The sequence below is a fragment of the Cannabis sativa genome, chromosome X (genome assembly GCF_029168945.1).
Source record: "Cannabis sativa cultivar Pink pepper isolate KNU-18-1 chromosome X, ASM2916894v1, whole genome shotgun sequence".
Lineage (NCBI taxonomy): Eukaryota > Viridiplantae > Streptophyta > Magnoliopsida > Rosales > Cannabaceae > Cannabis > Cannabis sativa.
In genome coordinates, this window is record NC_083610.1 from 7,354,314 (window position 1) to 7,375,778 (window position 21,465).

The following is a 21,465-nucleotide window of genomic DNA, read 5'->3' on the forward strand; positions in this document are numbered from 1 at the left end:
CCTCCCACTTTCAGCCATTCATTAATATTAAATTACATATTTCAAAAGACAATATTGTTCTTTAATTTGGACCTACTTTTCTTCCTAATTAGCTTTTCACGATTTTCGGAAAATTTGACTGAACAACTTTTCAATTGTATGAACTTAGAAAATAAGCACTGAATGGAAAACCTTACCTAAGAAGGTTACAGCTGAAATGGGATGTATATTGTCAATTGTAAACAAGCTTGGTGTTTTTGGTGAACCTTACCAAAGCCAATTCATAGTCCAAACGATACTAATATTGGATGTTCTTTATGATTCTCCCATTGATGATATCATATGATCCTACATGTTTAACAACAGTGTCACAGGAGGACTCTGTATGTACCATAATCAATTGTCAGAAACCTATTTGCCAATAACATAGAAAATGGAGGGTGAAATGCAACTGTCTTTACATTTTAAGTTTTGCTTTAAATATGTATACTAAAAACGAAATAAATTTCCACCCCAATTGAAAAATATAATAAATAAAAAAATACCAAAACAAATAAACTGAGGAAAGAAAGTCCTCCAACGACAAAACAGTTGTTGTCGTCGGGGCATTACAACATTAATGGAATAGCTAATAATTTCCTTTCCAACATCATCAATGGTTGGGATTTTTTATGATCCTTTGTAGAACCACAGTCCTGGCTCGCCGGATGTCTCTACTGCAAACATCAGCCTGAACTCCCAACTCCTCAACAGTCTTCATAAACCCTCCAAGCTTCTTCTTAATCTCTTCAATTCCCACTCTCAAAGCATCTTCTTCAATGGTGAATTCGGCGTTTCGCAAGAGAGACTCAATCTCCATCTCCAAACGATCAATTAGGACTCGGATATTGTCCAGGTCCTTAATGGCAACATAAGTCCCAACCTGCATTGCACTGATCACCTCTTTCTGACCCTTCAATGCATCTTCATACTTCTTCCAAAGGGAGTCAATCCATTTCCCCATTGAACCAATGGGAATAGAAGTAGCCGCAGCCAAAGCCGCCGCAACAGGTGGAGCTGCCATGGCAGCTGCCACCACAGAGCAGATCAGTACGGCAGCAAAAGTGGCGACAAATATCATACTCGACACCTTCCTCCAAGCATGGATACATTTAAGCTTCTTGTCAAGCTTGTTTTTCCGGAGCTGCAATTTCTCAAGCATTAAAGTCTGTTGCTTATAAACCTCTTGGAATAGCTGAAAGAACTCAGCAGTAAAAGGGTCTCCCGCAGCTTTGAAATTCTTCAGCTCCTCAAGTGTTCTCACATAGCGACTCCCTCCTTCCACTGTTTCCTCCTCGAACTGTTGGAGGGCAACGAGAATTAGCAACTGGGTGTCACGAGCACGCTTCAGGCACTTCTCCAATGCAGTACAGAAATCAAGTGTCTTCAAGCTATTCTCGAAGTACTCCTCTACTAGCTCGAACAGCTCTTGGTTTTTCCATATGTCTTTCTTGCATTCCAAGATAACCTTGACAACTTCCTGGTTCATCTCCAACAGGCATTCGGTGACCTCTTTTAGGGAATCAAATGAAAGGGATCGGACTTCGACTCCAACGGCTAGAGTATTGATTACCTGGTTGGTCCGAGCTTGAAGGGCCGAGTCAAAAGTCCGCAAGTCCGAGTCAAGCTTGCAAGCTGCCTCGTAGGAGTTCAACTCGGTTGTGTAGTGAATATTTGTGTGGACATTCATGTTTGTAGTGGACGAAGACGACGATGATGATCCAGGGGGGCCCTTGTTCTTGCTCATATGGCCTCCCATGGAAGCTTCTTCGGTATGCCGATCTATACAGGAACAACAGAAGCAGAAGGTGAAATACAGAAAACCAGAATCAATCTTCGACACTAGAATTTTGAGCTTGATTTTCCTGCTTATCAACCCCAAAGAAGAGGCCCCAAAGGAAAATAAAGTAAAATGATACCTTCCAAGTCTATACAAAAACCATCAACTTCGATATCGGCCTTGTTCGCCAAGCCAGAATTTTCCTCACAGATCTTAGCGCAAAAAGAGTATATTTTAAGAATGAAAAAAGTCCCACTTCGCCAAAGCTATTAAATCCAAGCTTCTTCAGAGAAATGACTTTTTTTTTTCTTCCTTAGAAATCAAAGTGAAACGAATGAGACCCAGATACCAAAACGTAGAAACCCAGCTAGAGATTAAGATGAGTGGTAATTCCAAGTCAAATAAGAAGAAATGCAAAGGAAATTAGTTAAGATAATTTAGTGGGTATTGTTTAAATATGAGAGAGAGAGAGAGAGAGAGAGAGAGAGAGAGAGAGAGAGAGAGAGAGAGAGAGAGAGAGAGAGGAAAGTAATATATAGCAAAAGGGTAAAGAAAAGAGGAGAAAATAGGTACGAAGAAGCTTAAAGTGAAGTAAAACCGTCAAAAACCCATGAAAATGTTAGGAGCGAAGGGTTGTGTTTTTGAGATTATTAGATTAGGAATAGCTTGCACGCATGAGGAAACTGAGTGAAATGGATATGGACATGTAAAACGCGGGAAGCAATCTCTCTCTCTCTCCTCTTCAATCGTCTTAATCTCTCTCTCTCTCTAAAATAAAAATTAAAAAAATAAAATAAAAATAAAAATGGTTTTGACGCGCAATGGAACCGTTACCCAGGTGGAGGGAGGAGAGAAGAATAAGATATTGATAGATTGTGGTGGTGATGACTGGTGAGGCGGCAACAACTTCAACTTAAAGACTTGTTTCTCTTCCTAACTAGTTACTTCCATTAATACATTCATATTCACAGTGAAGAAAGAAACCAAGTCTTTTATTTTATTAATTTTTTTTTCTATGGAAATAACCAAAGTCTTTTGGTAAAGAGAAACTTTCCTTTTTCCAAGCTTTCAACTTTGGTCTTTTTCTTTTTTCCCTTTTTTTTTTCTTTTGAGAAAAAGCGTTTATATCATAATATCAACTTTAGTCACCCTATTACTAAAATATCCTTTCAGATTTGATATTTTTTATTCACCATATTTATTTTTTCTTTCCAAAAAAAAAAAATTAAATTACCAGCTAAATATCTCCACTACTTATGTTTGTTGTAGTAAAACTCTTAAATGGTCATGCATTATTTACGGTTAGGTGACAATATGAATGGTTTATTTATATACTTAATATTATTATTTATATTTATATATTTAATATTATTATTTAAAAATTAAAAAATATATCTGAATGAAATGGGGTTATTATTTTCTTAATATACATTTATATAAATTGTTGGGTTTTATGCCCTAAATAAAATTCTTTACAATCTGATTAGTTATCAATATAAGAAATTTGAAGTGATTGATGTTTGCATGAATTTTACATGCTAATGGTTTAAATATGTTTATTACATTCACACACACAAAATCAGTTAAATCCAGATCATATGTTTATTCACAATTACAGTATCGTCAACACAGTGGAATGTGATTGTGATCATATGAATCAAAAGTCTTGGTCCCTGTTTCATCAGTGTTATTGGATTTACACTAATGTGATAATCAGCGATGATATGTACTTACACTTGGAGTAAGTGTTATGTTCTTTCCAGGACATTAGTAAAGTATACTAGTTTCGAATGTATGGAGTATACATTGGACTGGACCGATATTGCAACTAAGTTAAGATATTACAAACTTACCGTTATATATATCTTTCCAAGTCAATATCAGTAGTTGATCTTAAGATTAAAAGAATCTAAATCCTGATATGCTTAGGCTCAACTCAGGAGTGCTATTCATGTTCTTTGATTTATTAGTTAAGCCTAATTTTAGGTCAGGGTGATACGTATTAGGGCTGTACATCGGTCGGTTTGGGCGGTTTATCCTATATATTTTCTAACCCAATCTAAAGTTCGGGTTGCTAAAATTTAAGTGCAACCCGCCCAATTTAAAAAAAAAAATTCTATAAACCGACCAACGGTTTGGGCGGTTTGGGCGGGTTCGGCCAATTTTTTTTTTTTTTTTTAAGTTTTAAAGTCAAAATTAACAAAATTTTTAAAAATAAATTAAAAATATCACATTCCACCAAAGTACAATACCATATATATGACTTTAAAACTAATAATTAAGTATATAACTTTATATTATTATATATTTAATCATTTATATTATATATAATAAAAACTAAAAAGTTAAAAAAAAAAAATGTGCAAAATCGGGTTGGTCGGGTTGGTCGGTTTAATTGGGCGGGTTGGACCTATTTTCAACCCGCCCAATTAACAGATTGGGCGGTTTGTAATTTTTTCGGGTTATTTCGGTTTGTAATTTTTATCGTTTTTTTTCGGTTCGGTTTGGGCGGGTTATTCGGTTTAGGCGGTTTACAAATTTTTTTGTACAGCCCTAATACGTATATTTTGGGAACATGATAGTATGATTGAGTGGGAGTGCTGAACATAAATATGGAATCTATAGCTTCTACTGGTGTATAGAAGTCAAGTGATGATTCCATTCGAGCTTAGCAAATAGAAGTAAATGGATGAGCTCTTGTTTAACTGACTAATTATTAGATCACTAAACACCATTTACAGGTAGCTAAGTGTTTTAAGGGGCAAAATACATTGAGGGGTGAGAACGGTAAAGAAATCCCATCTCGATGTAGATCATCTATATAGAGGATCTTTAAATCACAATATGATTATAACAATGGTTAAATGAGATAGCATATTGATATCGTGAAACATATAATATGCTCTATATAAGTCTGAGAGTGCAATTCTAAGTTCTAAGAGTGGATTCAACGAAGAATTAATAAGTAGGAATTTACTTGGTAAATTTGGTTCACTTATTGGAAGCTCAGCATATAGATCCATGGTCCCCATTCTAGTTGAGAACATTCTGCTTGTAAGACTCATTAATTGATTCGTGATTGATCAATTATAATTCTAAGTTAGACTGTGTCTAATTTTATGAATTTTCACTAAGCAGGTGTGAAATTGTAAAGAAAAGAGATTCTAGGTTTATTTATTTATTAATGGACTTTATATGTCTAATTAATAATTAAATTAAATGACAATATTATTTAATAATCTATTTTAGTTTTGGCATTTAAAAGGTTAGAATTGGAAAATTAGCGTTTTTGAGAAAATAGAAATAAAATTTGATAAAACTGCAAAATCAAGTGGGGCCCACTACAACACCATGGCCGGCCACTTATTGTGGATTTTCAAATTAATATTTTCATTATTTTAATGCCAAATAATTCTTAACCTAAACCTAGTAGTTGCCTATAAATAGAAAGTGATGGCTCAGTCAAATTATAAGTTTTCATATCATCTTCTGACAGAAATTTCTCTCTTCAGAAAAACTGAGCCTTCCCCACTTTCTATACCTGGCCGAAATCCCTCTTCTCTTTTCCCTTCATCAATTTCGAACCCTAGTGAGAGAGTAAGTGCCTACACACAGCAAGCAGTAACTCAATCATAGATTGGAAGACTGTGAAGGATCAAACTTGAAGAAGAAGGACATTCGGGCTCAAATCTTGATTATACTCTGCTACAGAAAGGATACAAGGGTTAGAGATCTGAGCGGAAGGAGACATTAATTCCGCTGCATCAATGTAAGGTTTTCTTAACTTTATATGTGTTTAATTTATCGTTTTAGAAAGTTCATATTTAGGGTGTTTAAACAACATACTTGTGAGTAGATCTAAGATCCTGGTAAAATAAATATCCCACATAAATATTATTAGCTAAGTTAGAAAACCAAAAATAAAATTAAATATGTAAACTTTAGAAAGAAAAATAATATCACTTATACTAATATATGTTTGATCGAATTTTTTAGCTTGACAAAAAATTTCTTGAAAAAATAATAATATATTTTGCGAGGTACTAAAAATTATATATATATATTGTTATTTGTGTTTCTGAACATGTGAAATGTGGTATATAAACAGAATGGATTAACCTCATAATCTCACTAATTAAAATCTCTCACTACAATCTTATCCTCAAGGAACCGGAAACAAGTCAAGAGTGAGTGATACACGAAAGTCCATTTTTCCTTATCTCAGCTTACCGGACACAAACGACATATGGTCTCTCCCAAACTCGGAGTGGTCCAAATGTGGAAGCCTGTCCAATTGATATCTGGATGGGTACTCGAAGGACCTGTCGCGGGAACTGACCGCTCAAGAGTGTCGCAGATGTCTACCTTTTGTGTAACCTGGATTGCCTAGCGACGGGTATACTTTTTCTAACACAAGATCAGATCTTGTCCCCTATGCCCAGGCATGGTAGTGCATGCACCTCATCCACTTTTTTCCAGATGGTTATATCAGACCTCTATTTTTAAAGGTGAAATCTTTTGGTGACACGTGCCCTCTACTGTTAAAGGTTAAACCTTTGAGCGAGACGTGTCCACGACATACAATGGTCCCTAGTTGTGTTCAGCTGCTGCACGCACAAGCACAATTGTTTCCAAGAGACCCAATATTCAGCTCTCTTTTTCATGTAATTTACCCCATCAGTGGGCTTTCAGCAGAAACCCTAGGCGGGTCATGGCCATGTCCATACCCGCCCTTAGCCTATAAATACCCTTCTATTTCCATACAAAGGGGGGATCACAACCTAAATAGCTAAAGTTCTGCCAATATTATCTTAAGTCTTCTTCTTCAAGAGAGAAACTGAGAACACGTAGAGTTAGGATTTCCTGTAAAATATTGTAAACACATCAAATACGTCCTTAGAGACTAATAGACTGACTCATAGACTAGGGTTAATTAACACCCGAACCACATAAAAATCTCCATCACATTAATTTTTACATTTTATTATTTCTTTAGTTCTCAAATATTTAGTTTCTAAAAATCTCGGTCAAATTTGGGTACTTTCATTGAGAGCTCAAGAAAGACTGAACCTATAATGTTACTGTTATTATGGTTTTTACATAATAGTGTTGGAAATTATTTTACCAGGATCTTAGATCTACTCACAAGTATGTTGATTAACACCCTAAATATGAACTTCTAAAACGATTATAAATCAACACATATAAAGTATGAGAAACCTTACATTGGGTGCAGTGGAATAATATGTCTCCTTCCACTCAGATCTCTAACCCTTGTATCCTTTCTGTCGCAGAGTATTATCAAGATCTGAGCCCGAATGTCCTTCTTGTTGAATGTCTTTCTTCACGATCTTCCTCACTATGATTGAGGTACTACTTGTTGTCTGTGGGCACTACTCTATCACTAAGAGGTTCGAAATTTACAACGAAGAAGAAGGAGAAGAAGGTGGCCGCTAGGTATAGAGAGAAGGCTCAGGTTTTTCTCTGAAGGAAACAAGATGTGAAAGTCTATTTTTCCTGAAGCCATCACTATCTATTTATAGCATGCCACATAGGGTTAGGTTTGAATTATTTGGCATTAAAATAATGAAAATATCAGATGATAAATCCTACTAAGGTGGCCAACCATGGCTAGTGGATTTGGGCCTCACTTTTGTAATTTTGCTGTTTTATCATTTCTGCATCTCATTTTCTCAAAAACGCCAATTTTAAAATTCAACCATTTAAATGCCAATTATAACTATTTAATAACTATAAATAATTATTAAATAATATTGTCATTTATCATATTTATTAATTGGACCATACAAAGTATCTTAATTAACAAATATGCCCTAAAACTCTTTCTTTACAATTTCGCCCTTACTTAGTGAAATATTCACAAATAGACATAGTCTAATTTGAGAATTATAATTGATCAATCAAAACCAATTAAATGAGTCTTACAAGTAATATTGTCTCAACTAGTGGGGGGACCATGGGTCTATATATCCGAGCTTCCAATAAGTAGATCAAGAATTTATAACCTAAATTCACTGACTTATTAATTCTTCGTTGAATCCACGCATAGAACTTAGAATTGCACTCTCAGTATATAGAACGCTCTATATGTTCCACCATATAGACACGTCATTAGTTATCCATTGTTATAATCCTAATTTGATCAATGATCCTCTATATAGATGATCTACACTGTAAAGGGATTAGATTACCGTAACACCCTACAATGTATTTTATCCTTAAAATACTTAACCCCGTATAAATGATATTTCAGCTAAGTGAAATGAGTACTCCACCATTTATTTTCATTTGGTCAAGCTCGAAGGAAATCATCTTTTACTTTCTATTTGCCAGCGCTCCTACTCAATTGCACTACCGTGTTCCCAAAATGTACGTATCACCCTGACCCAAAAGTAGGCTTAACTAACAAATCAAAGAATACGAATAACACTCTTGAGATTGAACCTAATCATATCAGGATTGAGATCATTTGATCTAGGATCAACTAGGCGATATTGACTTGAATAGATATTACAGTAAGTTCAATAAATCTATGTCAAAGTTCAATATCGCTCCCTTCCGATGCATACTCCATGCACCCAACCCAAGCTTTACTTTAACCAATGCTCTGGAAAGAACATAGCATTTTACCAAATGCAAGTAAACTCTTATTGTAGATTATCATATTAGTAAAACCCCGTGTTTTGATAAATCTAGGAATCTTTATTCACATAGTCATGTTTACTTTCCACTGTGTTAACAACACAATAATCAGGATCAAGTATGTGAAAAAGGGTTTGGATGAATTTATAAATCAAATAGACAAGCAATTGATAACATGAACCAAAACATACAAATGAATGAAAAATACTTCTGTTTCTTTATTGATGTTGAATAAATTGGATTACATTGAAATGGAGTTTTATTTATGTTAGGCTAAAATTAGTCTAAGTTTCGGGTCATATTTTCGGTTAGTTTTCACTCTTTGTTTCTAGTTTTAGGGCTATTTTACGCTTGATTCTTTTGTTTCAGGTCCTTGTGTGTTTAAAAAAAGTATGTACAAGAATTGAGGACAAGTGGTGAAAGAATCGAGAAGAAAAACCAAGATTGGTGTCTCTGTCTGTTCCAGTCGCGACGGGGAATTCGCCAGTCGCGACGGGAACTGGCAGCGAAAATCTCAAAGTTTCAAAGTTTAACCCCGTCGCGACGGGGACCCAGTGACAGAATTTTTGGGCAGTTTCGTAATTTCGCGAATTTTAAGGATGAGACTTGGTTTAAATAGATAGAGTTCGTGAAAATTAGGGATTATTCAGAATTGGAACCCTAGAAACAAAGGAGGAGGCTAGAAGAGCGGCTTGTGGCGAGCCGAATCAATTGCTTCAACTAGTTCTTTCTCTTCTCTTTAATTTTTCTATGTTCTTTTCTATTTCAATGTTAATTATGGATTTTATTATGGATGTTTTGAACTAAACTCCTATTTAGGGAGAATGATGAATGTTGTTTAAGTTTTTCCTAGTTAATGAATAATTGCCATTCCTCTATCTTGATTGTGAACACTATTCATATTTGTGTTTAATTTCCATGTGCAAGATTGATCACCTTTTACATGTTTTATGATCTCAATTCGAAATCTGAAAAGTGAGAATTGAGAATGCTAAAATTGGATAGTCTAGGTTTTGATGTGAAACGAAAGTATTTACATAGCCTTTGTGACATTTAGATTATTGCTTAATGCTGATTTCATGTTAGTTTAATTAAGAGATTAATTAGAGAGCATGAGATTTAGAGCCTAGAAGATCTGAAAAGAGCTAGGTTAATTTATAATCTGTCATTCACTTCAAGAGAAGGATAGCAATTAGACATTAACATTGGTAACTTAACAACAGGATTCGTCTCCCTATTCTCTCATCTTGATTAATATTCACTTGTTTCTTTAAGTTTCTTGAATTTCTTTCTTCCTTTTTCAATCATAAATACTTTTGATTTGCCAAATAGAATTATAAGTATAGTTTAGTAGTAATTAATCCAATTCCCTGTGGTTCGACCTCACTTGCGTGAGTATACTACTTGATTGCGTGCACTTGCGTAGTAATTAATAATTTTCGCAACAAGTTTTTGGCGCCGTTGCCGGGGAATTGTTTAAAGATTAATATTACACAAAATTATACTAACTTCTACTTTGGTATATTTTCTCTTGCTGATTTTCTAACCTTTCTCTTGCAAAAAAAAAAATGTTCTTATCTATTTCAGGTATTTTGAGTGCATGCGCCGCCAAGGGCAAGCAGTTATACTACCCATCGACCCTGAAATTGAGAAAACTTGTAGGAGAAACCGAAGGAACAAGAGGCAAGAAGGAGTTTCAGCAACTGCTGAAACAACAGAAATCATGGCTGCTAATGTGAATGCGAATGCTGCAAATAACGACAATAATGGTGGTGCCGTGGAAGATCAAGCTAATGGCTGTAGCTTGAGAGATTACATTCTCCCTACTCTGACGGGAGTGCATTCATGTATCAGGCCACCGACAGTGGATGCGAATAACTTTGAGATCAAACCTGCCATACTTCAAATGGTGCAGTCTTCAGTTCAGTTTGGTGGCCTCCCTTCTGAAGATCCTAATCTGCATCTCTCGAACTTCATGGAACTTTGTGAGACTTTTAAAGTCAATGGAGTTAGTGATGATGCCATTCGTTTGAGACTGTTTCCATTCTCACTTAGAGAAAGAGCCAAGAGCTGGTTAATCTCCTTGCCACCAAATTCCATAGCAACATGGACAGACTTAGCAACTAAATTTCTGTCTAAGTTCTTTCCCCTAGCAAAGTCTGCTAAGCTGCGAGGAGAGATCAACAATTTCCGTCAACAAGAGAATGAGTCTCTCTATGAGTCTTGGGAGAGGTTCAAGGACTTAATCAGAAAGTGTCCTCATCATGGTATTGAGAAGTGGATGCTGGTTCATAATTTCTATAACGGGTTGGTTGGTAACACTAGAACCCTGATAGATGCAGCAGCTGGTGGAGCCTTTATGAGAAAGAGTGCTAATGAGGCTTATGATCTATTGGAGGAGATGGCTCTAAACAATCAGCAGTGGCCAACTGAAAGGAGTCAAACTAAGAAGGTAGCTGGTGTGCTAGAGGTGGATGCCATTACAAAGCTGACAGCTTAGGTTGAGGCCCTAACAAAGCTGATCGCAGTGCAAGCCAAACAAGCTGAAGTGGTTTGTGAGATATGTGGAGGTCCCCATCACTTTTCTGAGCGTCAGGCAGATGTGGATGATTTGCCAATAGATCAAGCAAAAGCCATTGGAAACTATTCCCAAAACAATAATTATGGGCACAACCAACAGGGGTTCTACCAGCAGAGAAACCAGCCCCAACAAAACCAACAACAGCTGCAACAACAAAGTTCTAGTGGAGGCTCCACTATCCAAGCTGATTTATTGCTCCAATTCATGATGGAAACTAGAGCCTCTATTAAAACTCTAGAAACTCAAATGGAACAATTGGCTACTCAAGTGGAAAAACAAGCTCAAGGAAATTCGCCTAGCACTAATGATGCAAAAGGAAAAGAGCAATGTAAAGCAATTTCCTTAAGGAGTGGAAAGAAATATGATGGGCCTGAGATGATACAACCAGTGGATGAAGAGATTAAAGATCAAACAACACCAACAGCAGAGAAGGCTACTGATAGCCCAGCACAACCACAACAGTCTCCACCAATTAGCATTGATCACCATGTGAAAATACCCTATCCCCAGAGACTTAGAAAGTCAATTCTAGACAAGCAGTTCACCAAATTCCTAGAAGTCTTTAAAAGACTACACATCAACATTCCTTTTACTGAAGCTTTGGAACAAATGCCCCATTATGTGAAGTTCATGAAGGAGATATTGTCTAAGAAGAGAAAATTGGAGGACTATGAAACAGTGGCATTAACTGAGGAGTGTAGCGCCATTTTGCAAAAGAAACTACCGCCCAAGCTTAAAGATCCGGGTAGTTTCAATATTCCATGTTCTATAGGGGGTTCGGTGGAAACTAAAGCTCTATGTGATCTGGGAGCAAGCATTAATCTAATGCCATTGTCTGTCTTCAAAAGGCTAGGATTGGGAAAAGCAAAGCCTACAACAGTGACTTTGCAACTGGCAGATCGTTCTTTGACTCATCCTCGTGGGATAATTGAAGATGTACTGGTGAAGGTTGGTAAGTTTATCTTCCCTGCTGATTTCCTAATTCTTGATATGGAGGAAGATTCAACTATTCCCATTATTTTGGGAAGACCATTCTTAGCCACGGGCCGAGCATTAATAGATGTTCAAAAGGGGGAGTTAAAGTTGAGAGTGCAAGATGAAGAGGTCAATTTTAATGTTTTTTCCCCAACCGACATTCCTACCTGTTGCAAGATTGAGATGGTGAAGGGTTCTTTTGTTAAAGCTGATAAGAAGAAAGCAAAACCTAAAGAGCGACTTCGAACGATTCGGCGGCGTTGGAAAAGATTGATGTGTGGTAATTCTGAAGGTAAACTTCCTCTTGTGCAAAACTCTGAAATTAGCAACATTGGAGGTCAATTTTCTTCATTTGGTACAAGGACCCTATTGGATGCAAGAGGTGGACTTGATCCAATTTGAAGTAGTATTGAGGCCAAACCCCTTCTAATGGGGGTTCAGGTAAGTCCTTCTCACCTTGAGTATAATAACACATTGGGGACAATGTCATATTTAGTTTGGGGGGAGAGACTTAAAATTTTTACTTAAAATTTTAAATTATGCACTTTAATTTCTGCATTTTAATTTTCTGTTTTAGTTTTTTTGTTTTAGTTAAGGAATGGCAATAAGCTTGACGATAGTTGTATACTGCTGATTAGTGTGATGTGATCTGAAATTGTAAAATAACTGTGTGCTTGATTCTGTTAACTCTTTGGATTAGTTTGGATGCTTAGAAACCTGTGCTTATCTGCAAATACTCAATCTGTGAAAATTGTTATAATTTTTTTTTACGATGGTTTGTGGTAAGATTGACAGGATAGCTTAGAACTTGCATGTTTATTCTTTTGAGACGAAATCCTTGATAGTGTTCAATTGGAATATGACTTAGGCATTTGTTGGATAGTTTGAGCCTTTCAAGCCTACCGTAATAATGTGTATCCCTAGTTAACCTTTTGAGCCTAAAGCTGTTATGTTTTTCACCCATCGATTTGAAAAATTGCAACCACACTATTAATTTTTCTTCACCATGTTATCCATGATATCATAAGCTACATAATTAGTTTGGGGGAGGAGAAACATTTAGTGTGAGGAAATAGTGAGAGGGAGAAAAACTTGTAAGATTGAGAAGAGCAAAAAAAAAAAAAAATTGTGTAATTCAATGTCACTGAAAAAAAAAATAGAATATGATGAAAAAAAACACAATAAAAAGTAAAAATATGTGTGAAAAAAAAAAGAAAAAAATTTCAGTGATGTTGAAAAATAATAGAGATGTCTTCTATCAATCTTGGTAAATTCAGGGAATATTATGAGATCTTAGAAAAAGAAAAGTAAGAAGCTTGTGGGTTCTGTTTGTGTGCTTATGATATCTTTAGCCAACATTGTCTTTTGCCTATCCCTGAATATCTGAGCCATATTACCTAAAGCCTTGAAAAAACCTAACGATTCCAAAGAATACTGTCAACATTAGTGGAGAAAGGTAAGCATGCAAGCTTATGAGTTATCAGGCTGTGGAACTGTTGGAAAGAGTAAAACTTTTATAACAATGTTTCACATTTGAATAAATTCTTGCAGTTGTACATAGTGTTATAAATTGAGCATCTGAGTTAATTGTTAGAGTTAGTAGGATCGAAATTCTAGTTTATGCAAGGAAGCAAACAGAGCATGAGTCAACAGCGTAGTGATTATCTGACAGCGTAGTTAGTTTTTTTTTTACCTTACTCGGGGGCGAGTAAGAATCTAGTTTGGGGGAATTTGTTAGGCTAAAATTAGTCTAAGTTTCGGGTCATATTTTCGGTTAGTTTTTACTCTGTGTTTCTAGTTTTAGGGCTATTTTACGCTTGATTCTTTTGTTTCAGGTCCTTGGGTGTTTGAAAAAAGTATGTACAAGAATTGAGGACAAGTGGTGAAAGAATCGAGAAGAAAAACCAAGATTGGTGTCTCTGCCTGTTCCAGTCGCGACGGGGAATTTGCCAGTCGCGACGGGAACTAGCAGCGAAAATCTCAAAGTTTCAAAGTTTAACCCCGTCGCGACGGGGGCTTTGCCAGTCGCGACGGGGACCCAGTGACGGGATTTTTGGGTAGTTTCGTAATTTTGCGAATTTTAAGGATGAGACTTGGTTTAAATAGATAGAGTTTGTGAAAATTAGGGATTATTCAGAATTGGAACCCTAGAAACAAAGGAGGAGGCTAGAAGAGCGGCTTGTGGCGAGCCGAATCAATTGCTTCAACTAGTTCTTTCTCTTCTCTTTAATTTTTCTATGTTCTTTTCTATTTCAATGTTAATTATGGATTTTATTATGGATGTTTTGAACTAAACTCCTATTTAGGGAGAATGATGAATGTTGTTTAAGTTTTTCCTAGTTAATGAATAATTGCCATTCCTCCATCTTGATTGTGAACACTATTCATATTTGTGTTTAATTTCCATGTGCAAGATTGATCACCTTTTACATGTTTTATGATCTCAATTCGAAATCTGAAAAGTGAGAATTGAGAATGTTAAAATTGGATAGTCTAGGTTTTGATGTGAAACGAAAGTATTTACATAGCCTTTGTGACATTTAGATTATTGCTTAATGTTGATTTCATGTTAGTTTAATTAAGAGATTAATTAGAGAGCATGAGATTTAGAACCTAGAAGATCTGAAAAGAGCTAGGTTAATTTATAATCTGTCATTCACTTCAAGAGAAGGATAGCAATTAGACATTAACATTGGTAACTTAACAACAGGATTCGTCTCCCTATTCTCTCATCTTGATTAATATTCACTTGTTTCTTTAAGTTTCTTGAATTTCTTTCTTCCTTTTTCAATCATAAATACTTTTGATTTGCCAAATAGAATTATAAGTATAGTTTAGTAGTAATTAATCCAATTCCCTGTGGTTCGACCTCACTTGCGTGAGTATACTACTTGATTGCGTGCACTTGCGTAGTAATTAATAATTTTCGCAACAATTTAAGGCATAAAACCCAACAAATAGGTGGTTCCTAAGAAGACTCCTCAAGGTGGCCTTGAGACTATCATGGAAGAAGTAAACCCCCTCTCACTAGAGCACGCCCAGCCAAGCGATGCAAGAGGTGGGGATATCCAACCTTGACAATCGAGAGGACGACCTAAACAACCAACATGACAACATTGATGATGAGAGAGATGCTGAGAAAGAGGAGGAGGATGATGATGGAGAATACATCAAAGATGGGTACTACAAAGATTGTTACCACTACGAGCAAGAACCTAAAGTAGATCGAGTGTCTAAGGAGCTGCTCGGGACCAAGAAAAACTAGCCCATTAAGAAAAGTTTTCTCAAAGAATGGAGAAAATGATGGCCCGCTTCGAGCCAAGTTTGGAGATCTAGACAAGGGAGATTCTGACGATGACCCCTTGGTGGAATGTGTCGGAGGAAACAACAGGTAAAACCCTACTAATGCTGAACATGTACTCCTGTAAAAGATAAGGGGAAGGCAAAGGTAGGTGACCCTCAGAACCTTGCTGGTCCTGTACTTCCTCGAAAAATCACGAATCTAGCCAACATGTCTTCTCAAGCACAAAAGGTCACCGATGCCTCCGGGCTCGGACACCCTTCGACCTAAAAAGGCCCTGTTACGCCAAAAGGGACTGGTATGAAAATACCTGTAATGACCGCATTGTTGGGTTTTGTGCCCTAAATAAAACCCATTACAATCTGATTAGTTATCAATTTAGAATTTTGAAGTGATTTATGTTTACATGTATTTTACATGTTTATGGTTTAATATACATATTTAATATATGCACAAAATCAGTTAAGTCCAGAACATATATTCATTCACAATTACAGTATTGTCAATACAGTGGAATGTGATTGTGATTATATGATTCAAAAGACTAAGTCCCTGTTCATCAGTGTTTTGGATTTACATTGATGTGATAATCAGCGATGAAGTATACTTACACTTGGAGTAAGTGTTATGTTCTTTCCAGGACATTGGTAAAGTATACTAGTTTCGAATATATGGAGTATACATTGGACTGGACCGATATTGAACTTAGACAAGATATTATAAACTTACCGTTGTATCTTTCCAAGTCAATATCAGAAGTTGATCTTTGATTAAAAGAATCTAAATCCTGATATGCTTAGGCTTAATCTCAGGAGTGCTATTCATGTTCTTTGATTTATTAGTTAAGCCTACTTTTGGGTCAGGGTGATACGTATATTTTGGGAATATGATAGCATAACTGAGTGGGAGTGCTGAACATAAATATGGAATCTATAGCTTTTACTGGTGTATAGAAGTCAAGTGATGATTCCCTTCGAGCTTAGTTAAATAGAAGTAAATGGATGAGCTCTTGTTTCAGTGACTATATATTAGATCACTAAAACATCATTTACAGGTAACTAAGTATTTTAAGGGGCAAAATACATTGAGGGGTGGAAACGGTAAATTTATCCCATCTCGATGTAAATCATCTATATAGAGGATCTTTAATCACATTAAGATTATAACAATGGTTAAATGAGATAGCATATGTATATCGTGAAACATATAGTATGCTCTATATAAGTCTGAGAGTGCAATTCCAAGTTCTAAGAGTGGATTCAACAAGGAATTAATAAGTTAGGGATTTACTTGGTAAATTCGATTCAACTTATTGGAAGCCCAGCAATATAGATCCATGGTCCCCATTCTAGTTGAGACCATACTGTTTGTAAGACTCTATAATTGATTTATGATTAATCAATTATAATTCTAAAAGTTAGACTATGTCTAATTTGAGAATTCTCACTAAGTAAGGATGAAATTGTAAGGAAAAGAGTTTCTAGGTTTATTTATTAATTAAGAGACTTTGTATGTCTAATTAATAATTATATTAAATGACAATATTATTTAATAATCTATTTTAGTTATTAAATAATTAGTTTTGGCATTTAAATGGTTAGAATAGGAAAAATGGCATTTTTGGAGAAATAGAAATAAAATTGAGGAAACTGCAAAATCCAAGTGAGGCCCAAGTCACACCATGGCCGGCCACTTCTTTGTGTGTTCCCCAATTATTATTTTCAATTTTAATTGCCAAGTAATTGCTAACCTAAACCTAGCAGTAATAGGAAAGTGGTGGATCACACCAAATAAGACAGTTAATCAATTACTCAGTAAAAGAGGAAACTGTTTATTTGGAAAGTTGAGCTCTCCCTTTTTCCTATATATTGCTGCCCCCTATCTTCTCTTTGTATGCCTTTGTATCACACGACATCAAGAGAGAAAAGAGAGAGAATTTTTGAAATCCTTGTGAGAGAGAAGTGCCCACACACAGCAAACAGTACCTCAATCATAGATTGGAAGACTGTGAAGGATCACATCCATCTGAAGGACATTCGGGCTCAGATCTTGATTATACTCTGCGACAGACAGGAATCAAGGGTTAGAGATCTGAGTGGAAGGAGACACATTATTCCGCTGCCATCACTGTAAGGTTTCTTAACTTTTATGTGTTTTTATTTATCGTTTTAGAAGTTCATATTTAGGTTGTTAAATCAACATACTTGTGAGTAGATCTAAGATCCTGATAAAATTAATTCCAACACGCATTAGTAATTTAGATTAGTAAAGGTAATTAGCACTAATTTCTGATTTTTTTATAATTATTTATGAATTTAATTATTTGTGGGCCCCATTGTTAGAAATGGGCATTAGAGTTATAATTTCTCAATTCCGGAGATTTTATTAAACTCTATGAGTATTATTTGACTTATATGCGAATTATGCAATTTTTATAATTTTTACTCGGGACAACGGAAAATGCGATGGTTGGCTAGTTTGATCACATAGGTAAGTTTAGAACCTTATTTCTTAGTGGGATATATTTTGGAGAAAATAAAATATCAGAGTTGAGCAGGTTTATGGAATTTGACCATTTTATCCCTAGTCTTGAAAATACCTTAGTTTTAAGTTAAAGGGCATTTTAGTAATTAGCCAATGTGTGATTTGGTGGCTACCTAGGTTGATGACACCTAGCCTTTTTATCCAGCAAGAGATTAATTAGATAATCTCTTTTCATTTGAAGAAAAATAAAGAGAAAAATAAGAAAATAAGAAAATCAAAGAAGAACCTCTCTTCCCCTTCTCTCTCTCTTCGAACCAGCCATAAACCAATGGAGATTGTTGCTAATTCTTGGTGTTTTCAGCAAGAAACTCAGAGAAAATCAAGCCAAGGTAAGCCCTAGCATCACTATTTCTTAGTTCTTGAATTTTAAGGTTTGGTTGAGTATATGATTTTGAAAATTAGGGGTTGTTAGAGTTTAGTTTTTGTGTGTTCGAATTGTAGGGTTTATTTGAGTTAGATTTAGCTTCTTACAGCTGGTTTTGGTGTATGGGATTGGATTTATGCAAGTTTGAGCTTAGAAACCTAAACTTTGATCTTTTATGGCATGTTTTGATTCGGTGGTTTTTTTTGGGATTTATTAGTTGGAATATGTTGTATATCCACTGTTTAGGTACTCTAGAAAGTTTGGTGGCATTTGGATGATTTTGAGCAAGTTGGAGGTTGTTTGGGGAAACCTAGTGCAAACCGGGTAATCGGTTTGCCAGGACCTGTAAAATCGGTTACCCAGTTTTGGCAGATTCCCCGAATAAACCATTTTCTCAATTCTCATCCATTTCAGTGCCGTAGTTGGGTGTTTCCCTGTCTCTTGAGTTAGTGTAATCCCTAGTGAATATAACAGAGCCTAGAGCTATAGGTTCGGGTTTCCTAGATTAGGGTTTCAAACATGTGATTTACCCGGTTTCAATATGTGATTAGGGCATCCATCCAGCACGAGATTTTCTGTTCAGATCGGCCAGCACACTTGAAGCTGGAAAGAAGGTAAGAACTGTATATAATGTGTGATATCAATATGCGAGTGTATGTATATGTTAAGTGTATATGCATGCTTATGTGTTTGTTACACTACCAACACTTGTACAGTTATGGTACAGAGTGCATCGGTATAGTGTGTATTGTTAAAGAGTACATTCTAGTGATACAAGCACAAGTACGGGAAAGTACAGGGTGTTTGTGGTATATCACTCAGTGGTACTCTGTGGTATAGTGAGGTACGTAGTGTATGTGGTATAGTGGCTGTACCCTAGTATGGAACGTTCTTACTCATCTGTTAAGCCTTGTAAATAGGTGTATGGACGCCTAGATACAAGTCGGTATAGTATGATATGTTATATGCTTTCCTTACTGAGTCTGTTGACTCACAGTTTTGCTTCCATGTGTATGTAAGGGAAAGGCGAAAGCTGAACAGGAGTGAGCCTGGCTGAGATGAGGTTGTACATGTCGTGGCAGCACGACCTGGAGTGTTCAGTCTCGGGACATCTGGGGTTATTATTTTTGTAGTCGCTGTGTGACCTGGTTATGTATTTTGTATATTTTGTATAAAAGTTTAAAAACGGGATCTCGGTACTTGTAAATAATTTTGTAAGTTATAAGGATTAATATTTAATAAAAAAGTTTTAATTTGACACATTTTTCGAGAAAATTATTTAATTAGCAAAGGTAGCACTGTAATTGAAAAAGAATTGTAGCGTGCCTTAGCATTAGGGCGTTACAATTTTGGTATCAGAGCCGCCAGATTTGTCTACCGAAGCTTGCCAAGACATGTACAATCTTCAACAGAGAAAGCTCGGCTCACGGTTCAGTAAGCCCGTACTTGTTTAGAATTATATGTGGTTATTAAAGTATGTTAGGAAGCATATTAGAATATGGTTATCTACTTTTAAATGTGTTGCCATAAAATCCATAAGAGAGGTATTAAGCTTTATGATCGCTGTCTAACCTGCCTGGCTTATGGGTTCGCAGGCTAAGTCCTATTAAATGGATGCCCAGCGAAATACAAGAAGTCAGGGTAATATGGTTGAGACTGGAGGCAGTCAGGAAAATCAAATTCCCCAAAATCCCCGTGGTCGCGGCCGTGGCCGTGGCAGAGTTCAGGGTGGTCGTCCTGTAAATCCACCACAAGCTCCTCCGGATTGGGAGCAGAGGTTTGCGAAGATGCAAGATTGAATCCACCAACAAGATGAAGAAATTTTGAGATTAAGGCAGCAAGGTCTTCCTGTCGTGCCTCCACAGCAAGCTCATGTCGTTGCAGCTCCAGCGGTGCCAGCAGAACAACCTGTTGCTGGCAACTGTATGGAGTCGTTATACGAAAGGTTCCGTAAGCAAGCACCTCCAGTGTTTCTGGAAGGTCCAGATGTGATGAAGGCTGAGCAGTGACTCACTATGATTGAGCAAATTTTGAATTTCATGGGGGTGGTTGGAAATGATCGGGTGACCTACGCCACATTTCAGTTCCAGGAAGACGCTTTCGTGTGGTGGGAGTTGGTGTCCCTCACTCGGGACGTCACTGTTATGACCTGGGAATAATTTCAAGAGTTATTCAATGCTAAGTATTACAATGAAGCAGTCCGCAGTGCTAAGCGGAAAGAGTTCACTGAGTTACTGTAGACTGAGGGGATGTTAGTTACTGAATATACCACAAAGTTTGACTGATTCATTTCGAAGTCAACTGATAAGTGTTTGCCATTCTTCAATGTATTGCGAGGCAATAAGAAATTGGAGTGGACAGAAGAGTGTGAAGAGGCTTTTCAGAACATTCAAAGGCATCTAGCAACGCCTCCAGTTTTGGCAAAACCAATAACTGGAGAAACGTTACTCCTCTATCTGGCTATCTCAAAAAATGTGATTAGTGGAGCTACAGTGCGAGAAGAGGGTAAGCACCAACAACCTATTTACTATGTAAGTAAAAGGTTACTGGGGGCAGAGTCTAGATGCTAAGCGAGCCAAGTATATGTGAAAAGGAAGACGTAGAGATGATAGACAACTCTCCTAAATGGATGACTCCTATAATCAACTATCTACTCGACGGAAAACTTTCAACTGACAAAAACAAGGTGCGAAAACTCTTGTACTCGGTGCCTCGCTACACAATAATTGAAGGCAAACTATACAAAAGAGGTTATTCGATGCCTCTACTACGGTGTGTTCTCCCTACAGAAGCAAACGAATTTATCAAAGAAATTCATGAAGGCTTTTGTGGGGATCATGCAGGTTGACAGAGCCTATCTAAAAAGATCATTAGGCAAGGATATTACTTGCCAACGATCAATAAGGACACCCATGAGTTTGTCAAAAAATGTGATAAGTGTTAGAGGTTTTTACATATACCTCGTGTGCCGCCCACGGAACTAAGGATGTGTTGGGAATTATTTTACCAGGATCTTAGATCTACTCACAAGTATGTTTATTAACATCCTAAATATGAACTTTCTAAAACGATAAAATAAACACATATAAAGTTAAGAAAACCTTACATTGATGCAGCGGAATAAATGTCTCCTTCCACTCAGATCTCTAACCCTTGATTCCTTTTTGTAGCAGAGTATAATCAAGATCTGAGCCCGAATCTCCTTCTTCTTCAAGCTTTGATCCTTCACAGTCTTCCAA

At 36.4% G+C, this 21,465-nt stretch overlaps 2 protein-coding genes and 1 non-coding gene across 3 annotated transcripts; 1 reads left to right on the forward strand and 2 right to left on the reverse strand.

The window, feature by feature from the left end:
* Nucleotides 1-379: 379 nt before the first annotated feature.
* LOC115703158 (UPF0496 protein At4g34320) lies at nt 380-2,785 on the reverse strand. Its single transcript, XM_030630664.2, has 2 exons — nt 1,938-2,785; nt 380-1,800 (listed from the first exon to the last, which is right to left on the reverse strand). The coding sequence occupies exon 2, from the start codon at nt 1,775-1,777 to the stop codon at nt 632-634; it is 1,146 nt and encodes a 381-aa protein (XP_030486524.1). The 5' UTR covers nt 1,778-1,800; nt 1,938-2,785; the 3' UTR covers nt 380-631.
* Nucleotides 2,786-10,625: 7,840 nt separating this feature from the next.
* On the reverse strand, nt 10,626-10,732 carry LOC115703399 (small nucleolar RNA R71). Its single transcript, XR_004009165.2, has one exon. It is a non-coding gene; the product is annotated as a small nucleolar RNA R71 (small nucleolar RNA).
* An 849-nt stretch (nt 10,733-11,581) lies between these two features.
* On the forward strand, nt 11,582-12,419 carry LOC133031979 (uncharacterized). Its single transcript, XM_061105787.1, has 2 exons — nt 11,582-12,109; nt 12,344-12,419. The coding sequence occupies exons 1-2, from the start codon at nt 11,652-11,654 to the stop codon at nt 12,417-12,419; spliced, it is 534 nt and encodes a 177-aa protein (XP_060961770.1). The 5' UTR covers nt 11,582-11,651.
* The last annotated feature ends 9,046 nt before the right edge of the window (nt 12,420-21,465 follow it).